The sequence below is a fragment of the Leuresthes tenuis genome, unplaced genomic scaffold (genome assembly GCF_036924035.1).
Source record: "Leuresthes tenuis unplaced genomic scaffold, fLeuTen1.0.hap1 SCAF_4, whole genome shotgun sequence".
NCBI classification, from domain to species: domain Eukaryota; kingdom Metazoa; phylum Chordata; class Actinopteri; order Atheriniformes; family Atherinopsidae; genus Leuresthes; species Leuresthes tenuis.
This window is the reverse complement of record NW_027325358.1, coordinates 13,301,124-13,320,816: the sequence shown is the minus strand read 5'-3', so window position 1 is coordinate 13,320,816 and position 19,693 is coordinate 13,301,124. Positions and strand designations below refer to the sequence as shown.

The 19,693-nt window shown below is 40.1% G+C and overlaps 1 protein-coding gene across 3 annotated transcripts; it reads left to right on the top strand.

The window, feature by feature from the left end:
• The first annotated feature begins 191 nt into the window (after nucleotides 1-191).
• sun2 (Sad1 and UNC84 domain containing 2) lies at nucleotides 192-15,107 on the top strand. Of its 3 annotated transcripts, none has more exons than XM_072384662.1 (17): nucleotides 192-440; nucleotides 6,654-6,762; nucleotides 6,883-6,980; nucleotides 7,485-7,673; nucleotides 8,034-8,225; nucleotides 8,310-8,369; nucleotides 8,582-8,653; nucleotides 9,124-9,269; nucleotides 10,375-10,425; nucleotides 10,614-10,652; nucleotides 11,339-11,533; nucleotides 11,692-11,829; nucleotides 12,007-12,103; nucleotides 12,375-12,490; nucleotides 12,629-12,802; nucleotides 13,044-13,133; nucleotides 13,328-15,107. In XM_072384662.1, exons 2-17 carry the CDS (start codon nucleotides 6,656-6,658, stop codon nucleotides 13,442-13,444), a joined length of 1,881 nt encoding a protein of 626 aa, XP_072240763.1. In that variant the 5' UTR covers nucleotides 192-440; nucleotides 6,654-6,655; the 3' UTR covers nucleotides 13,445-15,107. The 3 variants fall into 3 exon arrangements, with proteins under 3 accessions (XP_072240763.1, XP_072240761.1, XP_072240762.1); XM_072384660.1 differs by lacking the exon at nucleotides 192-440 and adding an exon at nucleotides 3,905-4,106; XM_072384661.1 differs by lacking the exons at nucleotides 192-440; nucleotides 8,310-8,369 and adding an exon at nucleotides 3,906-4,106.
• The last annotated feature ends 4,586 nt before the right edge of the window (nucleotides 15,108-19,693 follow it).

Genomic DNA, 19,693 nt, shown 5'->3' with positions numbered 1-19,693 from the left:
TGGCTTATATAATTATACTACTAATAATAATAGTAATAATAATGATGATAATTACTATAATAATAATAATAGTAATAATAAAAATTTCGTCCAGTAGCTGAGTCACGGTGGAGAGCTTTGTTTTGAAAGTCTTTACCGGAAGTTCCTGCGTCATCCTTTCTAGCTTGACCCACTAACTGTCAACATTTGTAGCGGTGTCACAACCATCGCCAGTCTGTCTGTTTCGCTGCTTCAGCTCACAGACATGACATCCAAATCATCGCTGCATCTTTGGGATATCATCAGAAATTACCTTTAAGGGTTTTCTTATGAGGTTTTAAACGAAGCTTCGTGACTGTGTGGACTGAAAAGAGGATTATCGTTTCCTTCCGAATAGTCTGTTAGTTGGCTGTTAGCGCGTTTGTTTTGTTTATCAGCGACTGACCTCACAACATAACGAGGTAAGTTATGGAGCAAACTAATCTAACTAATATCCAATGTGGTAGCAGTGTGGTCACACACAATTTAGACTTTCTATGTGTTGGTGTGCATCACTCTGCGGCTCTTCGGGATGCTTTTGTCTGTTGACTGCTTGCTGCGTTAATGGACTGTCGGTCAAAATGCAGACTGGTTGATATTTAGCTACTTTAACTCATTACTTTGACAGCATGCACAGTTATTATTGTTCGATTACATGTATATTAAACATATTAGTTCGTTAAACATATTAGTTCGTTAATGTATGGATTAACATTAAGTGTTGAGTGAATAAGAGCGGCTACTTTGAACATGTTTTTTATTAGAGAAACTTTCTAGCTTACCTGAGACTGTAACATGCAATCTACGGACCGTTTGCATCATTTTTACCTAAATATGATTACTTTATACATCATATTTAGTTCACACCGTTTTAATTAAATACATGATTATATATCCAGGGCCAGGATACAATAATCATTTTATATGTCCTAGAAAGAGACAGAAAATAAATGCAAACAGAGGCGTAAGAGAGATGCAAACCCACAATCTATACACTGTTACACAAACTTGGTGGCTTGAATTTGTCCTTTTGTTTTTAGATTGCACATAAAATCACATATTGTAACTTAATCAAAGAAATGACACTGTACAAAATGAGACACAAAAAGACCTGCTAAAGCCAAAGACAGACCAACATTGACAACGATATGAAGAAGACTGTATAGATTTACATAAACTAAAAATACCAAGAAATGACAGCGAGGTATGAAATGATGAAAAATACCAGCAGGAAACACAGGTGGAGACAGGAACCAGAAGCATCTGTATCTGTGATAATCTATCCATGTTTATTGACAAGGTGATGTTATTACAGTGAACTAAGCTACAGAAAAATAATGATTTCTTTGTAATTTGACTAAAGAGCAACTGCACGGACCAGCAATCAGCATTCAGTGGCTTCATGTGGTATCTTTCCAAAAGAGATCTGCAACTTTAGTAAGCTGTGGAAATTTTTAATATAATGTTTGAATTGGAAAGCTAATATTTCATGTTAAGTTTGTGGCGGGTTTAAATCGGTAACTTAGAGGCTTACCTTTTACTCAGGCCGTGTTTTTACGGCTACTGTACAAGTGTACAGTTGAAAACGCATGATCCAGTTGATTTTTACATATAAAAGGAGCTCAAAGAAGTCTGAGACACTTTAACACATGAGTGTTGTTGGGGGGAATAAAACAGTTTGTTGCAGGGATGGAAGACTCAGCTCTTTGACTGACATTCTCACACAGCGAAGAGGCAACATTTGACTCTAAAATATCAGACACATTCATATTCCTCAGCCCTAAACTGTAAACCAGGAGACAGCTCTCAATGAAATAGACAAATCAAGGGAAAGACTGTGAGAGAAAGCAAACATCTGGTTCACATTGATGTAAACAGACCTTGTAGGGTAGCTTCAAAACTAAATGACTTTACTTACTGATTTCCCCCTCTACTTTACAAAGAACGTGGAGTCATTTTTTTTTATGCCAGAGCACACAGCTGACTCGCATGCTCTGTTGGTCTGAATCATATTTCACTGGCACTGTCCTAATGTTAGTCACAGTCCTGAACCATTTGCCAGCCTGTTTTGGTTTGATTAAGACCAATTCCCTGCATTCCATTCCCCGCTGCTCCCTCCCACTTTATTCACATTTTTCCTCTCATTGGCCCTTCATTGCCACCGTTTTTCTTCCCTTTTTTGCATTTTCTACTCATTCAGGCAACTTGAACTTGCTTAAGCAGTTCTTTATACCATCAGTTCTTCCTGTGGTTTCACACTAGAAGTCCCCACTAACATTCCTGTTTCATCTTCTATTCCCCAATCAGTCTTTTGTTATGGTTATGCTGTCTCCTTTCTTTCTCTTCTTTTCTTTCCACCCTCGCAGTGCTTTTGTTCCTATCTGCTGTGGCTCTTACACTCTTTTGATGTCATGCTCCCATGCGATTTCTTTTTTGTGTCCTGTCAGTGCCAGTGGTCAGTGGAGTATTGGACCAGTACCGACGCCACACCCTGCCCAACCCTGAGCAAATGCCACTTTAATCAACTCTAACTCTTAGAGACTTTCACTTGTACTTTTTGTTACCTTGTTACCTGTAGGGATGTAAGATGCTCAATAGCTGACTGAAGCAGGTTCCAGCTTCCATTGAATTTGCATGGAATCTGCACATGATCCATCCCCTCGAACCTGAATCAGATGGTTGTCTGTTATGAGATGTTTCCATCTTTGCTGACATTGGCCTACTTTAACTGTGTGCATGGAGCATTATACAGCTTTTGAAGAAGGAACACTTAAAGTGGTGTTTCAGCTCATCCCACAGCAAATACCGCTTACGTTTTCTGCATTTGAGAGCATCGATTGATAATTGTAGGTGTAATTTTGTAAGATGCAATCAAGCAGTTCTGCAGCTTTTCAGTGAGAAAAGCAAAGGGAGGGGGTGGTATGTTCAGGAGGGGGAAATGTGATGAGCTCGGCTACACTGAGATGCCACCTTCAGCGGAAGGGAGGATTTCAGAGAACTGCTCCCCTCTCCGCTCTCTAAGCTAAAGCCTCGACGAAGAAGGAGGAAATGCATCTGGTGTGATGGGGGTATTTATTTCCTCTGTGGCAGATAACAGGCTGTTGTTGCCATGGAATGCAAATATTTGTGACCCTTTTTTTCTGTTTGTTTGTTCTAATTATAAGAATGTTGTCGTGTTTTTTAGATATGTTAGAAAAATAGCACAATTTCATATCTCACTGTCCAGAGTTTGTTAGCCACACCCATAGATATTAGCTTCCCATAATGTCACTGTTACTCTTCTGCCATTGCCTCTGTTGAAATCTCTCAGGATACCAATACTTATTGCAGGCTAGTAAGAAAATTGAAATTGCGAAATCCCATGACTTAAACAGCCCGCTGGTTCAAATTCACAGATGAACGGACAAACTCATTCAATGCAGCGTTTCTGGCCTGTTTTGCTGTACTTTTTATATTTTCTACCAAGTATCGAGATGTGCTCCTTTGTGGTTTGATGATAGAGTCTTGGACAGTGAGATCTCACATGTGACTCATTTGCAAACGCTGTTGAAAGGAAAAAAAGGGTACAGCTTCATTGTAACACTGTTGTTATTTACAGTAAACACAGAAAAGCGCTTTACTGCTGCCAAGTGGCAACCGCAATATTCAACTGCCGTGTGGCTGAGTGATGCACGAAGCTGCTTCTGTTGCAGTTTGGTTCATTTGATTTCACCCTCTTCGCTCTTTTCTCTGCATTCATTTACATACACAGAATCGATGGAGGGTGACGAGATTAAAGAAGATGTGAGCAGTCGTCGTTGTTTAGATTGAGCTTGGAAGCGAGAGGAGATCATAGATGCAAAACATCTGGGTTGTTCATGAGTTTGCAAGTCCCAACTGTTCGATGCTGATTACATCTCACAGGGTTAACCTTTTGGAGGGAATGTTTCTGCGTGCATGTGGGCCTTCACACTGTCTTCCTGTCTGCTGGTTAGACACTGCCACAGCTTCCCCTTCTGCCGTCTCCTGTCGCCCTTTTTCAGTCAAATGTAGTAGTTGCAGCAGACTACTGACGTCAGGACCCTTGCTGATTTGTAGCTTCGACGAGGGTAGGACCGGAAGTCTATTTTTTACCAGAAAACTTACACAGGCAGAAGTTAGATGTCTCATTTAGCTTAAAAAGATCCCAAGGTTAGTGGATTTCTTGACAATGTGGAATGAAAAATGTGGTTGTGTCAGTTGAATAAAAGCCGCTGTATTTGATAGGCTCACATGTAAATGTCAGGGTCTGTTTGCCCGACTTTCTACCATCTCACCGAACTTGCCAGATTGTGTTGCAGCTTTGCTAAAGGTATGCAGAAGGGAGTCAGGAAATGTAACAACGCTGGGTTATATTAAGTGAAACTTTAGTTCTTGTTTCCACACCTGAAGCTTAGTCAGCTTAGAGGGGAGACTACAGAGCGGCGTCTGTCGAGCTGTTCTTATGCACATGTTCTTATCACTGACAGCGTGCAGGACAAACACTTGATTTGAAGTCAAATGACTCGATACACATTCGTAATCTTATTTTTCAAATGGGACAAAGGGGCATCTTACGACACCAACACCAAAAGGGCTCAGAGCTTTTTTGGGAGGGAGTTGAACTTTCCAGAGATTTGGCGCTGCAAGCAGTAAAGCTTGTGAGCTGTTTACGCCACTTATCTGCACTGTAAGAACGCATCTTTGACCAATGAAAGTGCACAGCTTAAAATGTCTGTTATGTAATCTTTGTGATGGCAGTGTTGCTGAAAGTTAACCTTGTCGCTTCTCTGGAGCTAACACGAACAGAAGATAAAGCAGCTGAAACCAGGTTTCTGGCTCCTTATGCTGCTCAACTCTTGTGATACTTTACAAGATTTTTCTTCCCTCTAAGTATGCCGGGTCTGTTAAGGTATGCATTTGTTTGTTCATTGCTTTTTTTAGCTCTGCTGTATTGTTTTTTTTTACTGTGGCTCACTCTAAATGGGAGCAGAGTTTGTTCTTTACGTGGGTCTGTGTGTGTTGAAGTTGGTGAAGTTGTTTTTTTCATGCTATGCAATCTCTGTTAGAGAAGCGGGATGAATTGGTTGGATTACAGGAGACTAAGATTAACTATAAGAGCATCTGTTACAGACTGCTGCATTAGCCACAACAAGCACACTGCTGCTTCTTCTGTGTATTTCAGAGATGTAATAACCACTTACTACTCCTACTGGTGCATTTGCTGCTGTCATTTCTTCTCCTTTCATGTAGGACTGCTTTTAATGCTGCTGTGTGTGAACTATTACAGCCACTTCAGCTTCAAGAGATACCATAACCATCAATATAGCTGCCATTTCTGATGCTTCTCCCATTTCTGTCGCTGTGACAACTCAAATACTTCCACAGAGCGTTATAAGCAGCACCATCCTCTGCATCTACCACCTGTTTACTCCTGCCTTACCGTACATTACTGCCCATGCCAGGCTTGCTACAACCATACCTAGTTGGGTTGCTATTACTCCACTATTGTGTGCTGCTCCTAAAGCCATACTGTTTTTCATTTGCACCAGTGATTCACCAGTTTCTCGTTTTCTAATAGTAGCCTCCTGTTTTGCCCGATAAAGTGAGAAGATGGTCACAAAAATAGCCGCCCGAGTCTCTGATCATGTCACTGTGCTTTGAAGAAATGTTTTTTCACAAAATGCATGATGATTAAAGGAGCAGTGCGTAGGATTTTTGTTGTCATCAGGAGGCAAAGTTTCATATTGGAACTGGATGATTACCTCCTCCTGCCTCACCCTCCCTTCAATGCATGTAAGGGGAACTACTGTGGCCATTAAAAACACAAAAGGGCCCTTTCTTTGCCAGCGTTTAGTGTTCTACTCTGGGCGACCACTGAGTCTTTGGAAGAGGATCTCTGTGGTCTGTGGATATAAATTACTCATTTGATGTAACCAAAAAAAAAAAAGGGGGGGGGGGTAAAAACAACAAATAATTCTTATTTTTTCACAAGATCCTACACATATAAAGACGATGTTATGGATATGGATATTGTATCGCATTACTAACAAGAGATTGCTCTAAGTGTTACACTTTTACCTCTCATTCCATGTCTATAAAACATATCTGTGTGAAAAAGTGCAGATATTAGTGCCAAAAGCCTCTCTGGTTTCCGTTGTATGATTGCAGGCCTTCTGAACGCTGAACAGTTATGCTTAGCGAGCTTTGGTTGCACGCACACAATGAGTCACACGGAGAATAAAAGCCACATTGTACATTTGCTGATTGATTCTCAGGTTGACTGCTATTGTGCTTCTGTGCACCTTTCAGCTGTAACTGCAAGAAAAGTCTGTATAAAACAACATGAAGTATTGCTGTCTCTTTGGAGGGGAAGTTAATACTCTGTTTAAGTGCCAAAGTAAGAGAAGGGAAAAGAAGAATCGGAAATGAATGTTTCACCTTGTAAACACAAATGAAAAGGTTCTATAGATTATAATACAATGAACTTCCCTGCATACATAACCTGACGTGTATCTTCTTACATCGTGCTGAGTTAACCGCCTCTTATCCATCACAGCCAATGTGTGTTTTAAGGAACAACGTCAGATAATATTGATCCAGTTACGCATTATTCTTCTTCTCTTTGTGGATTTCAGTCATGTCCCGTAGGAGTACTCGCCTGCTGTCTGGGCGCTACTACAACTCAGATGAAGAATCTGACTCGAGTAGCGTGACAACTATATCATACCGAGAAAACACCGTCAAGTAAGTGTGTGTGTGTGTGTGTGTGTGAGCTTGTGCTCGCGTGTGTGACCGAAGCTTGGATGCTGATCAGCAACTCTGTCGCTAGTAACTGACTTTCTCTAATGCCCGTTTCTTCTTCAGGGTTTTCAAGAAGAAGGCAGGGAATCGCAAGGCTGGATCCCGAAGCTCTAGCAGAGCCAACAGCAATGCTAGTTCCCCCGAGTCACCTGTCACTCCAGGTCAGTATGACACTAACATCCAGACACTATAAAATCTCCAGCGCCTGGGCAGAAAGAAGGAGTCAGGAGGGAATAAATGCATGAATTAAACCGTGCTGTCTGTCTTGGGGATTAAGTTAAAATATTAATTCAAATGAATTAAGGAATTACAACTTTTTATGTTGTGAAATGTCCAATTATTACTCTTTAATACTCTTTCCATATGTTTGCTGGCTGTGATCAGAAGCCTAAAGAAGTAGAACAAACAAGTAATTCACAGAAAAGATTAGAGGAAAGTTGGACATAATCAGACGAAAATGCACCACAGCTTTATGTTGCTGGTATTTTTATTCCTCCGATCCTCTTAAACTTGTGAACCCACATGATACAAAGAGGACCAAACTGTAGTAGCTTATTGAAAAAAAGAATTTGTGTGTATTCATAGTTTTAAATTGTCGGGTAAATGTGAACCGAAGTCTCTCCTTAAAACCTTTTCATTTTCATCGTCTGTCTCCTACTACACAGCTCCGAGTCCGTCTCCTTTGAGCACTCAGACCCAGCCCACCATGAGGACTGTTCCTTACGTGCCCACGGTAGTTACTCCTCGGCCTGCCCTGACAACTTCATCGTCCAGGAGTCAGACGCCCACCCGACGGCCCTCCATAACCCCAGAGAGGAGTCCTCAGGCCGGGCTCTGCAGCTCCAGTACGGCAGGTTGGAATGGAAAATGAATTCTTATATGCATTGTATTGAGTGTTACTGTGTATAACCTGTAGATGACCTCCTGCAAGATACCAACTTATGTTGTTTTTCTGATTCCTTCCGAGAACATGGTGGGCTGGTTACTTGTTAAAGCTGCACTTTAAGGAGGATAGAAGGGAAGCTGGTACTTGGCACTACTCGTGTCTGTGTAACTTTGGTTGTAGTTAGGGAGGAAAAGTAGATAAGAACGCTCAACTATACCCCAAGGAGTATATTCTCTGTATTGTTCTCTCTTGCAAGATATTATTAAAAGCATCTTATCTCCTTGGAAAATAACTGACTCTGTGCCTTACTAAAATCCCCATCACACAGGTTTACACCTCAGACCCAACCACAAGGAGCTGACTCAAAGTGGCGTGGAGAGCTCGGGGTACTCATCATCCGAGTGCAATTACAGGAGGCCTTTTCCTGCAGCCATCGGCACCTGCAGAGTCAGCAGTAAAAGTGGGGCTCCCAGTATTGGATACAAAAGCAGAATCAGCAGTGCCTTCTTTCGACTTATTGGTGAGTGCTGGCTTTTTTTTGTGCATGTCTTTGCTTTAAAAGGGAATATTAATCTACGGTATTTGTTTTCTATGTTTTGGGCAGACTCAGGTTCATTGGTGGCTGCTGCGGTATATTCAAAAGTGCTTCATGTGACAGCTTTAGGTATGGTATCTGAACATGTGTTTATTCACTTCTAACCAGTAATGACCTCGAGAGTAAATTCACTGTTCTTTCCCTGGCACAGTTAACATGTGCTTGTGCACTATATGCTGTTCTCACATACCATTACGTTTGTGTTTTCTTAAAAGCTTCATGTGATTTGGCTCTGGCTTATCCCAATCCCTGCAAATGAACCATTCTTCTCTTCCCTGCAGCTAATTCCTCACTCAGCAGTCGAATGAAGAAGGCTTGTGGTCTGGTTCTCCTCTTCCTCATCATACTTCTATGTAAGTGTCGTCTGGTTGACTGGTTTGAATGGTTCAAGATACATTTTGGAAATGTTTCGTCATCCTGGGACAATTGGAGCAGTTGGCTGTAATATGCTTAAAAAAAACCTCAATTATGTCTTGATTATTTATTCATTTTTCCTTCATCTGTCTTACATTTGCTTGTATTTTTTAAAAAGTAGCCCGTACTGTTTTGCAATGATCTGTCTCCGCTAGACTTAATTTCCTGAGCATTTTAACATTATCAGGGTATTAGAAGAGGTTTTAGGGTCTGCTGCTAAATGTTTTTGGCTTTCAAAGAAGCACCGCTTTCTGTCTAATGTGTTGACTTTGTAGTTCATCTCAGTCTTCCTGACTGTCTCACAGACAAGTTGCTCATGTCACGGTCTTTTATCTTGGAGCCAAGAAATTGTTACTTTGTGTGTTTCTAAGTGCTTTTCTTAAAGCACTGTCCCTCTTGTTTTTTCCAGGTATTTGGTTGCTCCTTCCTTTGTTCACCTCCTTCATCTCCCGCATGACTTTCACAGAGACCCCATCACAGGCTAAACCCACGTGTCAACCCGTGATCCCCGCTACTCCTCCTCCTCGACCCGCCGCCATACCCACACCTGTAGTGGTAGGGCTCAACTACAGTTTTGTGTCCATGCTGGTTAAATTGGTTGCTGTTTGATTTGTGTGTGTGTAGATGGATCGGTGACTGTAGCTTAGTGGTTAGTGCTTCCTAGCCTTAAAAGTAGAATAACTAGTGTAACATTTTTTTTTTCTTAGCTTACATTTGAGACTGTAAATCAGAGAAACAGTTCTGGCTTCCATAAACTTTGTTTACGATTAATTGGCAACAAGAAGAATTTTTCGGAGCAGGTTTCCGACTCATTGGCCCCTCCCATTGAAATTTAAAGAGCTTGAGAAGCCTACAGTCACATTTATAGTATTTAATGGTGTTTTTGCATCGCATGGTTCGATACAAGAAATTCCGTTTTTTATCTTTTTAGGTAGTACTAAGTAAATAATACCAACTGATACTTTTTTTGTGGTAGCGCCTCGGCTCCAAGGAAGCCGAGTCGATACTATACAGTGACGTGGAAACACTGCAGATCACTGATTGGTCAGAAGGAATCACTTGTGGACACAAAGACACACTTCCTTGTTCTATGAAGTTGTTTGGTAGTCTGGCATACAACGTAATTCCCGCATATCTCATTTGGGTGCACGGATCTCGTTGCATGTATGCTGTATGCATGACGAATGATTCCATCAACATGTTTGTTAAAATGTATGGATGAACGAGTATGGATTTCAGATCGATCTTTTTCTCTCGACTGATCACATTGGAGCTCTGTAGAGAAGAGATATTCACCCCCCTCTGAGCTAAAAGCCTGTCGCGGTCTCATTAAGTGCTTTGGATTCTTCGTCTCAACTGCTCTACACTCATTATGCTCTTCATTTGCTTTTGATAAACGCATCTGCCAAATCAATGTGACGCAGTAAACACGCCCACATCGAGGAGTTACTGTCTGCAGTATAAAACCTTACTGTACTATACCGTACGTAGCATGTAATAGAAAAAACACCATTATAGGGTTAAAACATGAGCAGAAAGTTACCTAGAAGCACTTTATAACAACAAATACTTTTTTCTTTTTTTTTCTTTTTTTACACCTTGTTCAAGTTCTTTATTTTTGTAAACTTTAAATGTATTAAAGTACTTTTTTCCCTTCCAGGATCCAGCTGTTGTGTCTGCTGCTGTAGAAGCAAAGATGCAGCATTTTCTGGTAAGAAAGATTTCACATATGACAGAATAATGTAAGAAAATCCTGTGGTGTGGAATTAAATCTCTTCATGTTGCAGACTCGTAAGAAGAAAGGGTTTGAATGACTTTTGGACCTCACGTGCTGATCTAAACGAAGGTGTTTTCTGTCTGTGACGTGTAATTATTTTTACTTTTTTTGTTTTATTGCAGGTGGAGCTTCAGTTGAAGAATGAACAGCTTATTTCGCAGGTGAGACAATCTCCCCAGTTTTGTTCCCTTCTTTTCTGGCCTTTTCGAGGAGTTTGAGTGTTGGTTTTTTGTTTGAAAAGCAGCATCTTTTGCATGTTCACTGATGGAGTTTTCTTGTAGTGCCAGATGAATGTGCACACCTGAATTGTATTTTTATGTCTGAATCTGCCAATGACTCATCATAATAAGAGCAGGTATGATGATATATTAGTTCTACTACTGGAGAGATTTCATGGACTCTTTGCACATTCCTGTGAAAATGTAAGCTTTGCGGATTTAAACTAAGGATTTATACTGTGCGTCTCTTTAGTTGGTAAAAAACTGAACAACGTCAAGATGAAAGCCAGATTAGGACTCCAGCTGTGCTAGAGTAACATCTAGTGGTAAAGATGTGAAACTGTGAAGAGTCCAGTAGAAGCACATTTTTCGACTGATTCTACAATTTGCTGTTTCAAAATTCAAAGGCATCAGCTCTGTTACCGTTACAAATTTGAAATGCATGGATTAAAAGGTGTTCTGTATTTTGGTGGTAACCTTAATGTTAGAATCAGTGAAATGTCTCCATCTATGTGTCTTTTAATGGGAGATAATATGAAGATGTACATGTATGGTGCTCCTGGATATCACTGCAAAAGCCTTAGACTTTTCCTCAGCATATCTGATTCAGTGATATCTTCTTCTCTCAGATGAAGGAGAGTCGGCAGCTGGACCTGCAGGTTATGACAGCCAAGGTTGAGGTGGTGAACTCAGACGTTCGGCGTCATGTGGAGCAGGAGGTTGCTGGGCTGGTCAGGCAGGTAGCAGGTTACCAGACAGACAGCCACTCTGCTGCTGCCAGTCTCATCCTCAAGATCCAAAAGTTGGAGGCCCAGAATGCCAAGGTAACAGTTCTGATATAGATTTACCCAACTGGGGGCATTTCTGCTGTGCTTTCTGTGACAACAGAGGCATTTATCCTTTCTCTTGTCCCTCTTATCTTTCTGCATGACCATTTTTGTACACATTGTGTGGTTTAATTGCGACTCCATTTCTCTGGTAGCTGTCCCAGGAGTTGTCGTCCATTCAGCTAATGCCTCCTCCAGCCCCCTGTCCTGATACCAGCACTGCCCCAGTCCAGAACAATCTCACCCCAGAGCTCCAACAGGCTATGGAGAAGTGGCTCAGTGACCGCATTAAGGTAACAGGATAGATACTAAGACTGCGACTGGTCTATAAGGCTACTTTTAAACAGTAACCGGTTACTATGAATTAAACCACCTGTCTTATTTCTTCAGTTAGATGTGCATGTGTTTCACTTGCATGTTTCACTTTGGCATAGTGCTCACTCCATGCTCTTTTTGTGACTGTGAATCAGGAACAGGATGCCATCAGGTTCGGAGACGCAGGCAGCTGCGGAGAGTGCAAACGTCCAGCGGCGGACAAAATGGCCGACTTTGCCCTGGAGACTCAAGGTCAGAAACGATGGGTTAAAAATGAGAGTTTTCTGTGGCTTCCGATCTGTTAAATCTTCTCAACGCTGATATATTGGTATTTTTTAACATAAAACTGAGACGTTATCATTGAAATTTGGGGTTTTAAGATGAGATAAGATTAGATTTGCTGGTGATTATCATAATCTTGCTATTTAAGGATTAAAGGTAGTTGATAAATATTTTTAGGAAATCTAAACAGAGTCAACAAAGTTCTCTGTGGTGAAATTCTTGCATGACCGTTTGTTTGTAGGTGCCAGCGTTATCAGTACCAGGTGTTCGGAGACGTATCGTATTCGTTCAGCATGCGTGACCCTCTTTGGTTTCCCTCTTTGGTATCCATCTGAGAGCCCGCGTACTGTTATTCAGGTATGATGATCATCTACCTCTTTAGGTTCTTGTCCTCCCCTTGTGGCTTTACCTTTAGGGTTTGCAGGTAGTCAGCTCAGAACACAACTACTAGCAGTCCCAGTTTTTTCAGCTTGATCCCCGTCTCTTTTCTTCCAGGGTTACCCAGTGCTGCTTCCGGGAAAGTGTTGGGCATTCCACGGCGTCCAAGGTACTCTCGTCATCTCTCTGTCACACCCTATCAAGATAACTCATGTGACACTGGACCACCTGCCACGCTACAACTCACCTACAGGCCGCATCGACTCTGCACCCAAAGACTTTGAAGTCTATGTGAGTGCTGCTAGTTCAGGAATGTAGCATGATGCTACAGAACTGTGGACTTTTCCACTGTAAAGGTTTGAAGTATAAAGCATCTTTGAATAGTAATAATCACTGAAACTGTTACTAAATATTTAGGGTTTTACATTTCTACTGTATGTATTTATAGGAGCACATCATTTGATATACGATTTATACAGTTAAGTTGTTTCTGCCTGCCAGTGTTGACATATTTCATTTCTTTTTGTCTAAGGGGATGAAAAATGACACAGAGGAAGGAACGCTGCTTGGAATGTTCAGTTACAATGAGAGTGGGGAGTCAACGCAGACATTTAAGCTCCCTGTGAGTTCGAAGTGATCAGTCCAAATATTAACTCCTCATTTTATTTTTAGAATGACAGGATATGACTTAACTTAACTTAACTTGTTGATGTCAGCATATCTTTTAACACTTATCCCCCATGTCTTTCCTGTCTTTTTATTCCTGCCTCTGCCTGTTCTTTTACTTTCACCCGTGCTTCCACTGCTCTCATACAGAACCCAAGTGACGAGGTTTATCGGATTGTGGAGCTGCGAGTTCTCACTAACTGGGGCCACGTGGAATATACGTGTCTTTACCGCTTTCGTGTTCATGGAGAGATTGCTTCCACATAAGACATATCAAAAAGGACACATGCAGCGTGCTTAAAAAGATTAAAACTTCACTTACCATGCATGATCTGACGTGTTTAGGACCAAATGCTACTGAAAAATTAAGTATTGGCTCAGGCCGTTGGGGGGGGGGTGTTAGCTGGTTTTGCTGTTCTTTTTTTAATTGACATAATATTGAAAGAACGAAGATTACAACAGCTTTTTTTGTGCAGTGCACATCTGGCTTTGAATAATTGCTGAGTAAATGTAAAATGTATGTCTAAAAGCCAAAAATCTACCTAGTAAAACCATTTGGAAGTGTAAGGTTCTGGCAACTTTATGCTTTCAATACTCTGAGCGTGCCACTCTGTGTGTTTTTTTTTAAATATTTTGTTATGATTGATTTTCTGTGTATTTATGAGGATTTTCCTGCTTCACTGTCATACAGCGCACAATCCTATGTGACAGCTTTGCCTTCTCAGCGTTACAAGTAAGAGGAAGGAAACAGTTTCTTCTTCTTCACTGACCCTTATTTCCACAGGAGGTTCTGGGGTTTAAAACGGCAACAACTGGTCGATCGTTGCAGTGTCTCTCAGGGCTTCCAACCACAACTTATAACTATTAAAGTGACATAAATTAAATAAAGAAATAGTTTGTTTGTAAAATCCTTCACCCACCTAATAATTTACCTGGTTGGAACAGATGTTACGAATGTGTTTTTGACAGGACAGATTTTTGCTGTCAGAGAAAAATCTTATCGAAGGTATCTTGAATGATCAATATGATTTAGTATTTAGAAATGATGAAATATGCAGGTTTTTTTTAGATGTCCTTTGTTCTATTTTTTTTAGAAAGCTCCAACACATCAGTGTTGGTTTTGTTTCTGGTCCTTGAATACTTGAAAACTTTATTGCTAACCTCTTTGAAAGACGGCGCACTGAACACGTGACGACTCTGTTTCTGCTTTCTTGTTCATGGTTTTTAATTTAGTTCGAGCTACTTAGCCAAGAAGAAAAGTGATAGTTATTTGAAAAATGAAAATATCTGTTACAAATTCATGTTATTTGTATTTTGAAGGGTCATATCAACAACAATTGTTAATTATTCAAATTTTACACGTGTGGGAAATCATTCCATTTATATATATATATATATATATATTTTTTTTTTTTTTTTTAAGAGGTATGATTTTAATGTTGTTTTAGATGTACATGAGTGAGGTTGTTACGCTTTTTACACATCCCTGAAAAAGGTTGCTTTCCTTTCATTCTTAATTTAAACTGGAAAAAAAGAGCTTTCTTTAGTCTAATAATATTTTTAAGCAGTAGCTTGATTATCTGTGATCACAGATCACAAAATGTGGATTTAAAGACGCAGATAACGTAACCTTTTCTTTGCTTCTGCTTGGCCTCTTTTTTTTTCTTCCGTTAATTCATTACCTCACAACCCAGACTGTGTGATTCATATTATAGTTCTTGCTTACGTAAATGTGTACGAACAACACTTTAGCGCTTTAGTTCGTTCAATGCAGTCAGGTTAATTTTTTTCCGTCCACAAATTTTGTCCCACAACATATTTTACTTATGATATGAAATGCCAAATGAGGACTCCTCTCTTTAGATTAAGAAATGCAGTCACTTGTAAGCCAAGCCATTTGATATGTCTAATAAAACACCAAAATGTGTGACTGTTGTTGAACTCATTTTTTTATATTTTCTGTTTGCTAATGTTGTCTGGAGAGTCTTATTTGTGGAAACCTGGGGAACAAAAGGTTAATTCACGGGAGCTGCAGCAACATCGAAGCTCTTTACATATTAAGATGATGAAAGTCCAACCATCTTCTTTGCTTGATGGCTTTCTTGTTACTCTTTAGTAGAAAATCTTGTGGTGCCATCCAACGGTGCAGGTTTACAGCCCAGGTTTTCTGTTCCATCTGCCTCTGTCATTCATGACATGTTGGGCTTTTCTGCACTGCTGCAGCAGGGACAGTTTATCTTTGGGAGCTGATTTGTTCGGATGAGATAACTCAAGAGGCTGATTGAGAACTGTGCAGAACACACCGGTGATGACTGAAAAGGGCTTGAACTTGGGATTGAACTTTTCAAGCAGATACTCTCTGACTGGTGGGAGGTAGTGGATGTTAATCAACACAAACGCAGTCAGCGTGATCCTGATCACTCGCTTTTTCACTGGATGCACCTCCTTCCTGCCGCGCCGGGACATAAGCAGCAATAGATAATAAAATGCCATTTTTGCTGCCATTTATATTAACTTTACCAGTTTCACAAGTCACAGTGTTCTTTTCCAGGAGTTCAGGGCAGAAATTACTGTAATGAATAGCCGCAAACACCTTCTGACATAAACCTTGCTCTTCATGGGTTATATTTTCCCTACATTTGAATATGCACAGTCAAACCTGACAAAAGACAATTTATCTTGTTTTGTGTGTTTTAAATCACTCAGATGAACACCATCACCTGCTTTTAGAGGGTCTGGCTTCAATTAATAAGATACCCAGCTAGTTTTATCGCGAACCAATCGCCGCAGACTAATTTATTCCATTCGTAGCACTGAATTTTAATCTTAACTGAATTTTGTAAATCTACTTTGTCATTGTGCTGTCAATGTTGCAGCAGTAATGCAACTTCATGGATGCCGCAAAACCTCAATGAAGCAGAAATATTTTTCTTTTTTCTGCTCAGATGGTGTGACTGATAACTCAATAACCAGTGTTTCTGTATGGAGTTTGCTTTAAAGCAGAAATGTTAGAGTTAAGCAGAATTTTGAGAGAAAAACATGATTAGATAAAACATGCTTGGATGTACAGCTGTAAATATCAGACACTAAATCACTCAATCAAATGAAACCCTGAATGTGGAGAATAGCAGCTCTTCCATGACAACGTGCTGGGATGTACGGCAAGGCAAATTTATTTATGGAGCACAATTCAACAAGGTTATTCACCGTACTTTACAGAAAATACAGAAAACTAAAAGAAAGCATATTGACAACAAAGGATATAATAAAAATACTAAAGAAATGAACACCAGAGCCATAAAACACACAGTTAGCCATTAGACTTTACCAGCATATACTTTTTAGACTGAGGCTTTGTTTCTGGTTTGTATTTAGACTTGCACTTTCTCTGATGAAGCTGATGTAAGCTGCTTACAGTATGCCACAGTGAACATTAAAACCTCTGCAACTGTGTGTCTACATCAGTCTGCTTGCCCCCAGGCGGGTGTAGCTGTGGTTTTGGTTCAGGATTTGATAAATGTTGCTTTTGCTGAAATCATTGCAAAAAGAGGGCAGACATTTGATGAGGTGTTGTAATGCACCAGTGAGTCCGTACAAGGACAAGCAGAGCTTTGAAAAGTAGAAGAAAAAGCATATGAATCATTGGTAAAATTGTCATGTTACACATTGAATTGTCATTCAAGTATCAAGCCCAATACAAATATTGCACTGATGGTGGCCCTGCATCGATATGACGTTCAGGCATTTAACAACCTAGCTTAAGGAGCAGGTGAGGACCAACTCTGGTAATGGTATAGGGAATGGCGTTGACCCTTCCAAGATGGTGCATGATTTGGCATTAACCTGGAAACAGGAAGAGAGCTTTTAATCTATTTAGAAACTGGGAGGCTTTGGTTGATATGGAAGTGGAAAGAGGAAAGGTGGCAGAGCTGGACAGTGGGACCTTTATAACAGGGCAGTGACAAGTGTTTCCTGTCATGCTTGATCCAAGTTCACTGGCTAAAGAAACAAAAGGCAACCTTCAGGTGATGACAACGCAAGTCCAGGTAGCAAAAACTAAAGCAGCAGCAAAGTCAAATAATCCAAAATGAAGTAAGACATGGAGTAAAATGCCAAAAGGCAAAAATGAGATAAACATACACTGGAGACATGAACAGATTACTTAATAAGGACTAAGCGAAGCGTTATTAAAACTGTTTTGAAACATGCTACACGCTTCATGTGAGAATTAGCTTCGGGGAAAAATGATTTCGAGTAGGCATTTTCTTTAACAGCTTTTCTGCATGTGTAAATGATATGATCACTAACAGAGGCGCGTTACTGATTAGGCGCCCCTTCCACCTTCACACCCCCTCGCCACACAAAACACTCGTGCTACACGACTACATAATCGAAAATCATTGTAAATTTATTACTATAATCTGATTACTATATTTTGAGTAATCCCATTACAGTAATCCGATTACAGTAACATTATTACAGTAATTTGATTACTCTAACCTCATTACTGTAATCTGATACTGTAAACTTATTGAATTGTTGTGAATGGGGGGTGCCAGTCATGTGTCTGCATACCCCTCAGAAAGTAGGTAGTTGCATCCCTGCCAAAAGGGTTTACTTTTTTACACAGGCCAATCATTGCATTAGATTTCTCATTTGCCTTCCTTGCATCACCTGTTTACAGAGTAGAGTTGCATCAGTGCGACAAAAATTCAGCTGCAATACAACTGTAGATATCATACCCATAGGAACAGACCTGGTGTAAGTCTTTTTACAACCTAACATGAACCAAATGAGAAAACTGAAAAAGCAACCTCAAGCAAGCAGGGTAGATGTCTCATAATGCTACAACTGGGAATATATACCATGCATAAAAACTTCAACTCAGCACATACAGCAGGTTATCACAGGTTATATAATTACACACCACGCACTTACTCTATCAACAATATGTTCACAAGGAAAGTTGTTCAACTATTAGGGTCCCTAAGGGTATGACATGGGGTACACAAGTTTTTAATTTTTGTCCCTACGGCTCAATTTTTACATGGACACAAAAGCAGCTCCATCTAACTCAATCTAAACACGCCCCTTGAACATATCCAAACTATCCAATCACTGAAAACGTCCAAACTGTTAATTATCATTACTGACCAATGGGAGCTTACCTTAGACAAAAAAAAAACTAAGAAGGGATTGTAAATGACCCCTGGCCCAATCAAAAAGTGCACATTGTTCCTTGCGGAGTGAATTCACAAGTTCCCAGCCCCGATGATCTGCTGGTCGATACGATAAAGCTGTGCAGAGAGCAGAGAAGACAGGAAACGCGTTAAGGTAAGATGTGTTGTTTGGTTTTGTGTGGAGAACAAACTGCAATGGCATTAAGTATTATAGGATTAAATATGAGTAATCAACAGTCAAATTTTGCTTCCCTTCCATTCTGTCAGCATCCCAGCCTCTTTCTTCAACGTCAAAAACTTCTGGCCTACAATGTTCAACACCACCAGCCTGTATGAGAACTCTTCAAACATTGGGGGTCCACGTGGTCCTCCTCCATGGTATCAGTTTCCAGTATGTGCAGTCGCTCCTTATGGCTTTGTCTTCTACTTTGGGGTCAAGGTGTTTAACCTGGCACTTGGGACGCCATGTAACGTCCTGATCATCTGGCAGATCATTACCAGAAAAAAAGATGCCTCCACATCGGACATCTTTATCTTTAACCTGGCTATCCTGGATGCCTACTTCTGCTTGATGACACCTGTAGACATGGTCAACCGGCTGATGCTGGACAATGATGACATTTGGTACTTTCAGAGATTTGCATATGGGGTCAAGGATGTTGCACCACTCTTTCTGGTAAGTTTTTGAAATGCAGAAATCCAATTTTATTGTAGGTTGATCCCTCCAAAAAACATTGTGCATCTTATGATTGTTTGTTTAATTGTAGTGAATCTATATAAAGGAGAAATCCTAGATATTAGAGTTTTGGAGAGTATTCATCAAATTAAACACAGAATGAGTCGGAATACTTTTAGGGGTCCTAAAAACCTATTTGGAAATGTTGCATGTACCAATTATTTTGCTCATGAGCACAGGCTTGTATTTTATCAATGGGTTTCTGGTCAGTTTGGCAGATCTCAGTTGGATTTGTGTCAGTTATAGATACCAAAATAAAAAAGGGATCAAATCAACATGTCGAAAAACACAAAGGATTTTTTGCAAACTTTAAAAATCCATCACTCAAGTAGCGTCAAAGTTATTCAGCTAATATTCATTATGACTGTGAGGTTTAAAGCCACAAATTATTTAATCTAGCTCAAAACTGCTCTATAAAGGCTCCAAAATTACCAAAAGAAAAAAATAAAGTTTAACATAAGATGTTGGACAAATAGCAAAAACAAACAAAATGTTCCCACATATAATTAAATCTGCTTTATAAATAATCAAAGTATAGGATTTTAGTTTTACTAAATAAATCAATTAAATTTCTCAACAACTTCTACATAATCTTTCATG

Coding starts and splice junctions, on each gene's coding strand:
- sun2 (XM_072384660.1), top strand. CDS start 3,941: ATGTTTCTGCGTGCATGTGGGCCTTCACACTGTCTTCCTGTCTGCTGG. Junction 11,534..11,691: donor TGGAGGCCCAGAATGCCAAG/GTAACAGTTCTG, acceptor TTTCTCTGGTAG/CTGTCCCAGGAGTTGTCGTC. Junction 13,134..13,327: donor CGCAGACATTTAAGCTCCCT/GTGAGTTCGAAG, acceptor GCTCTCATACAG/AACCCAAGTGACGAGGTTTA.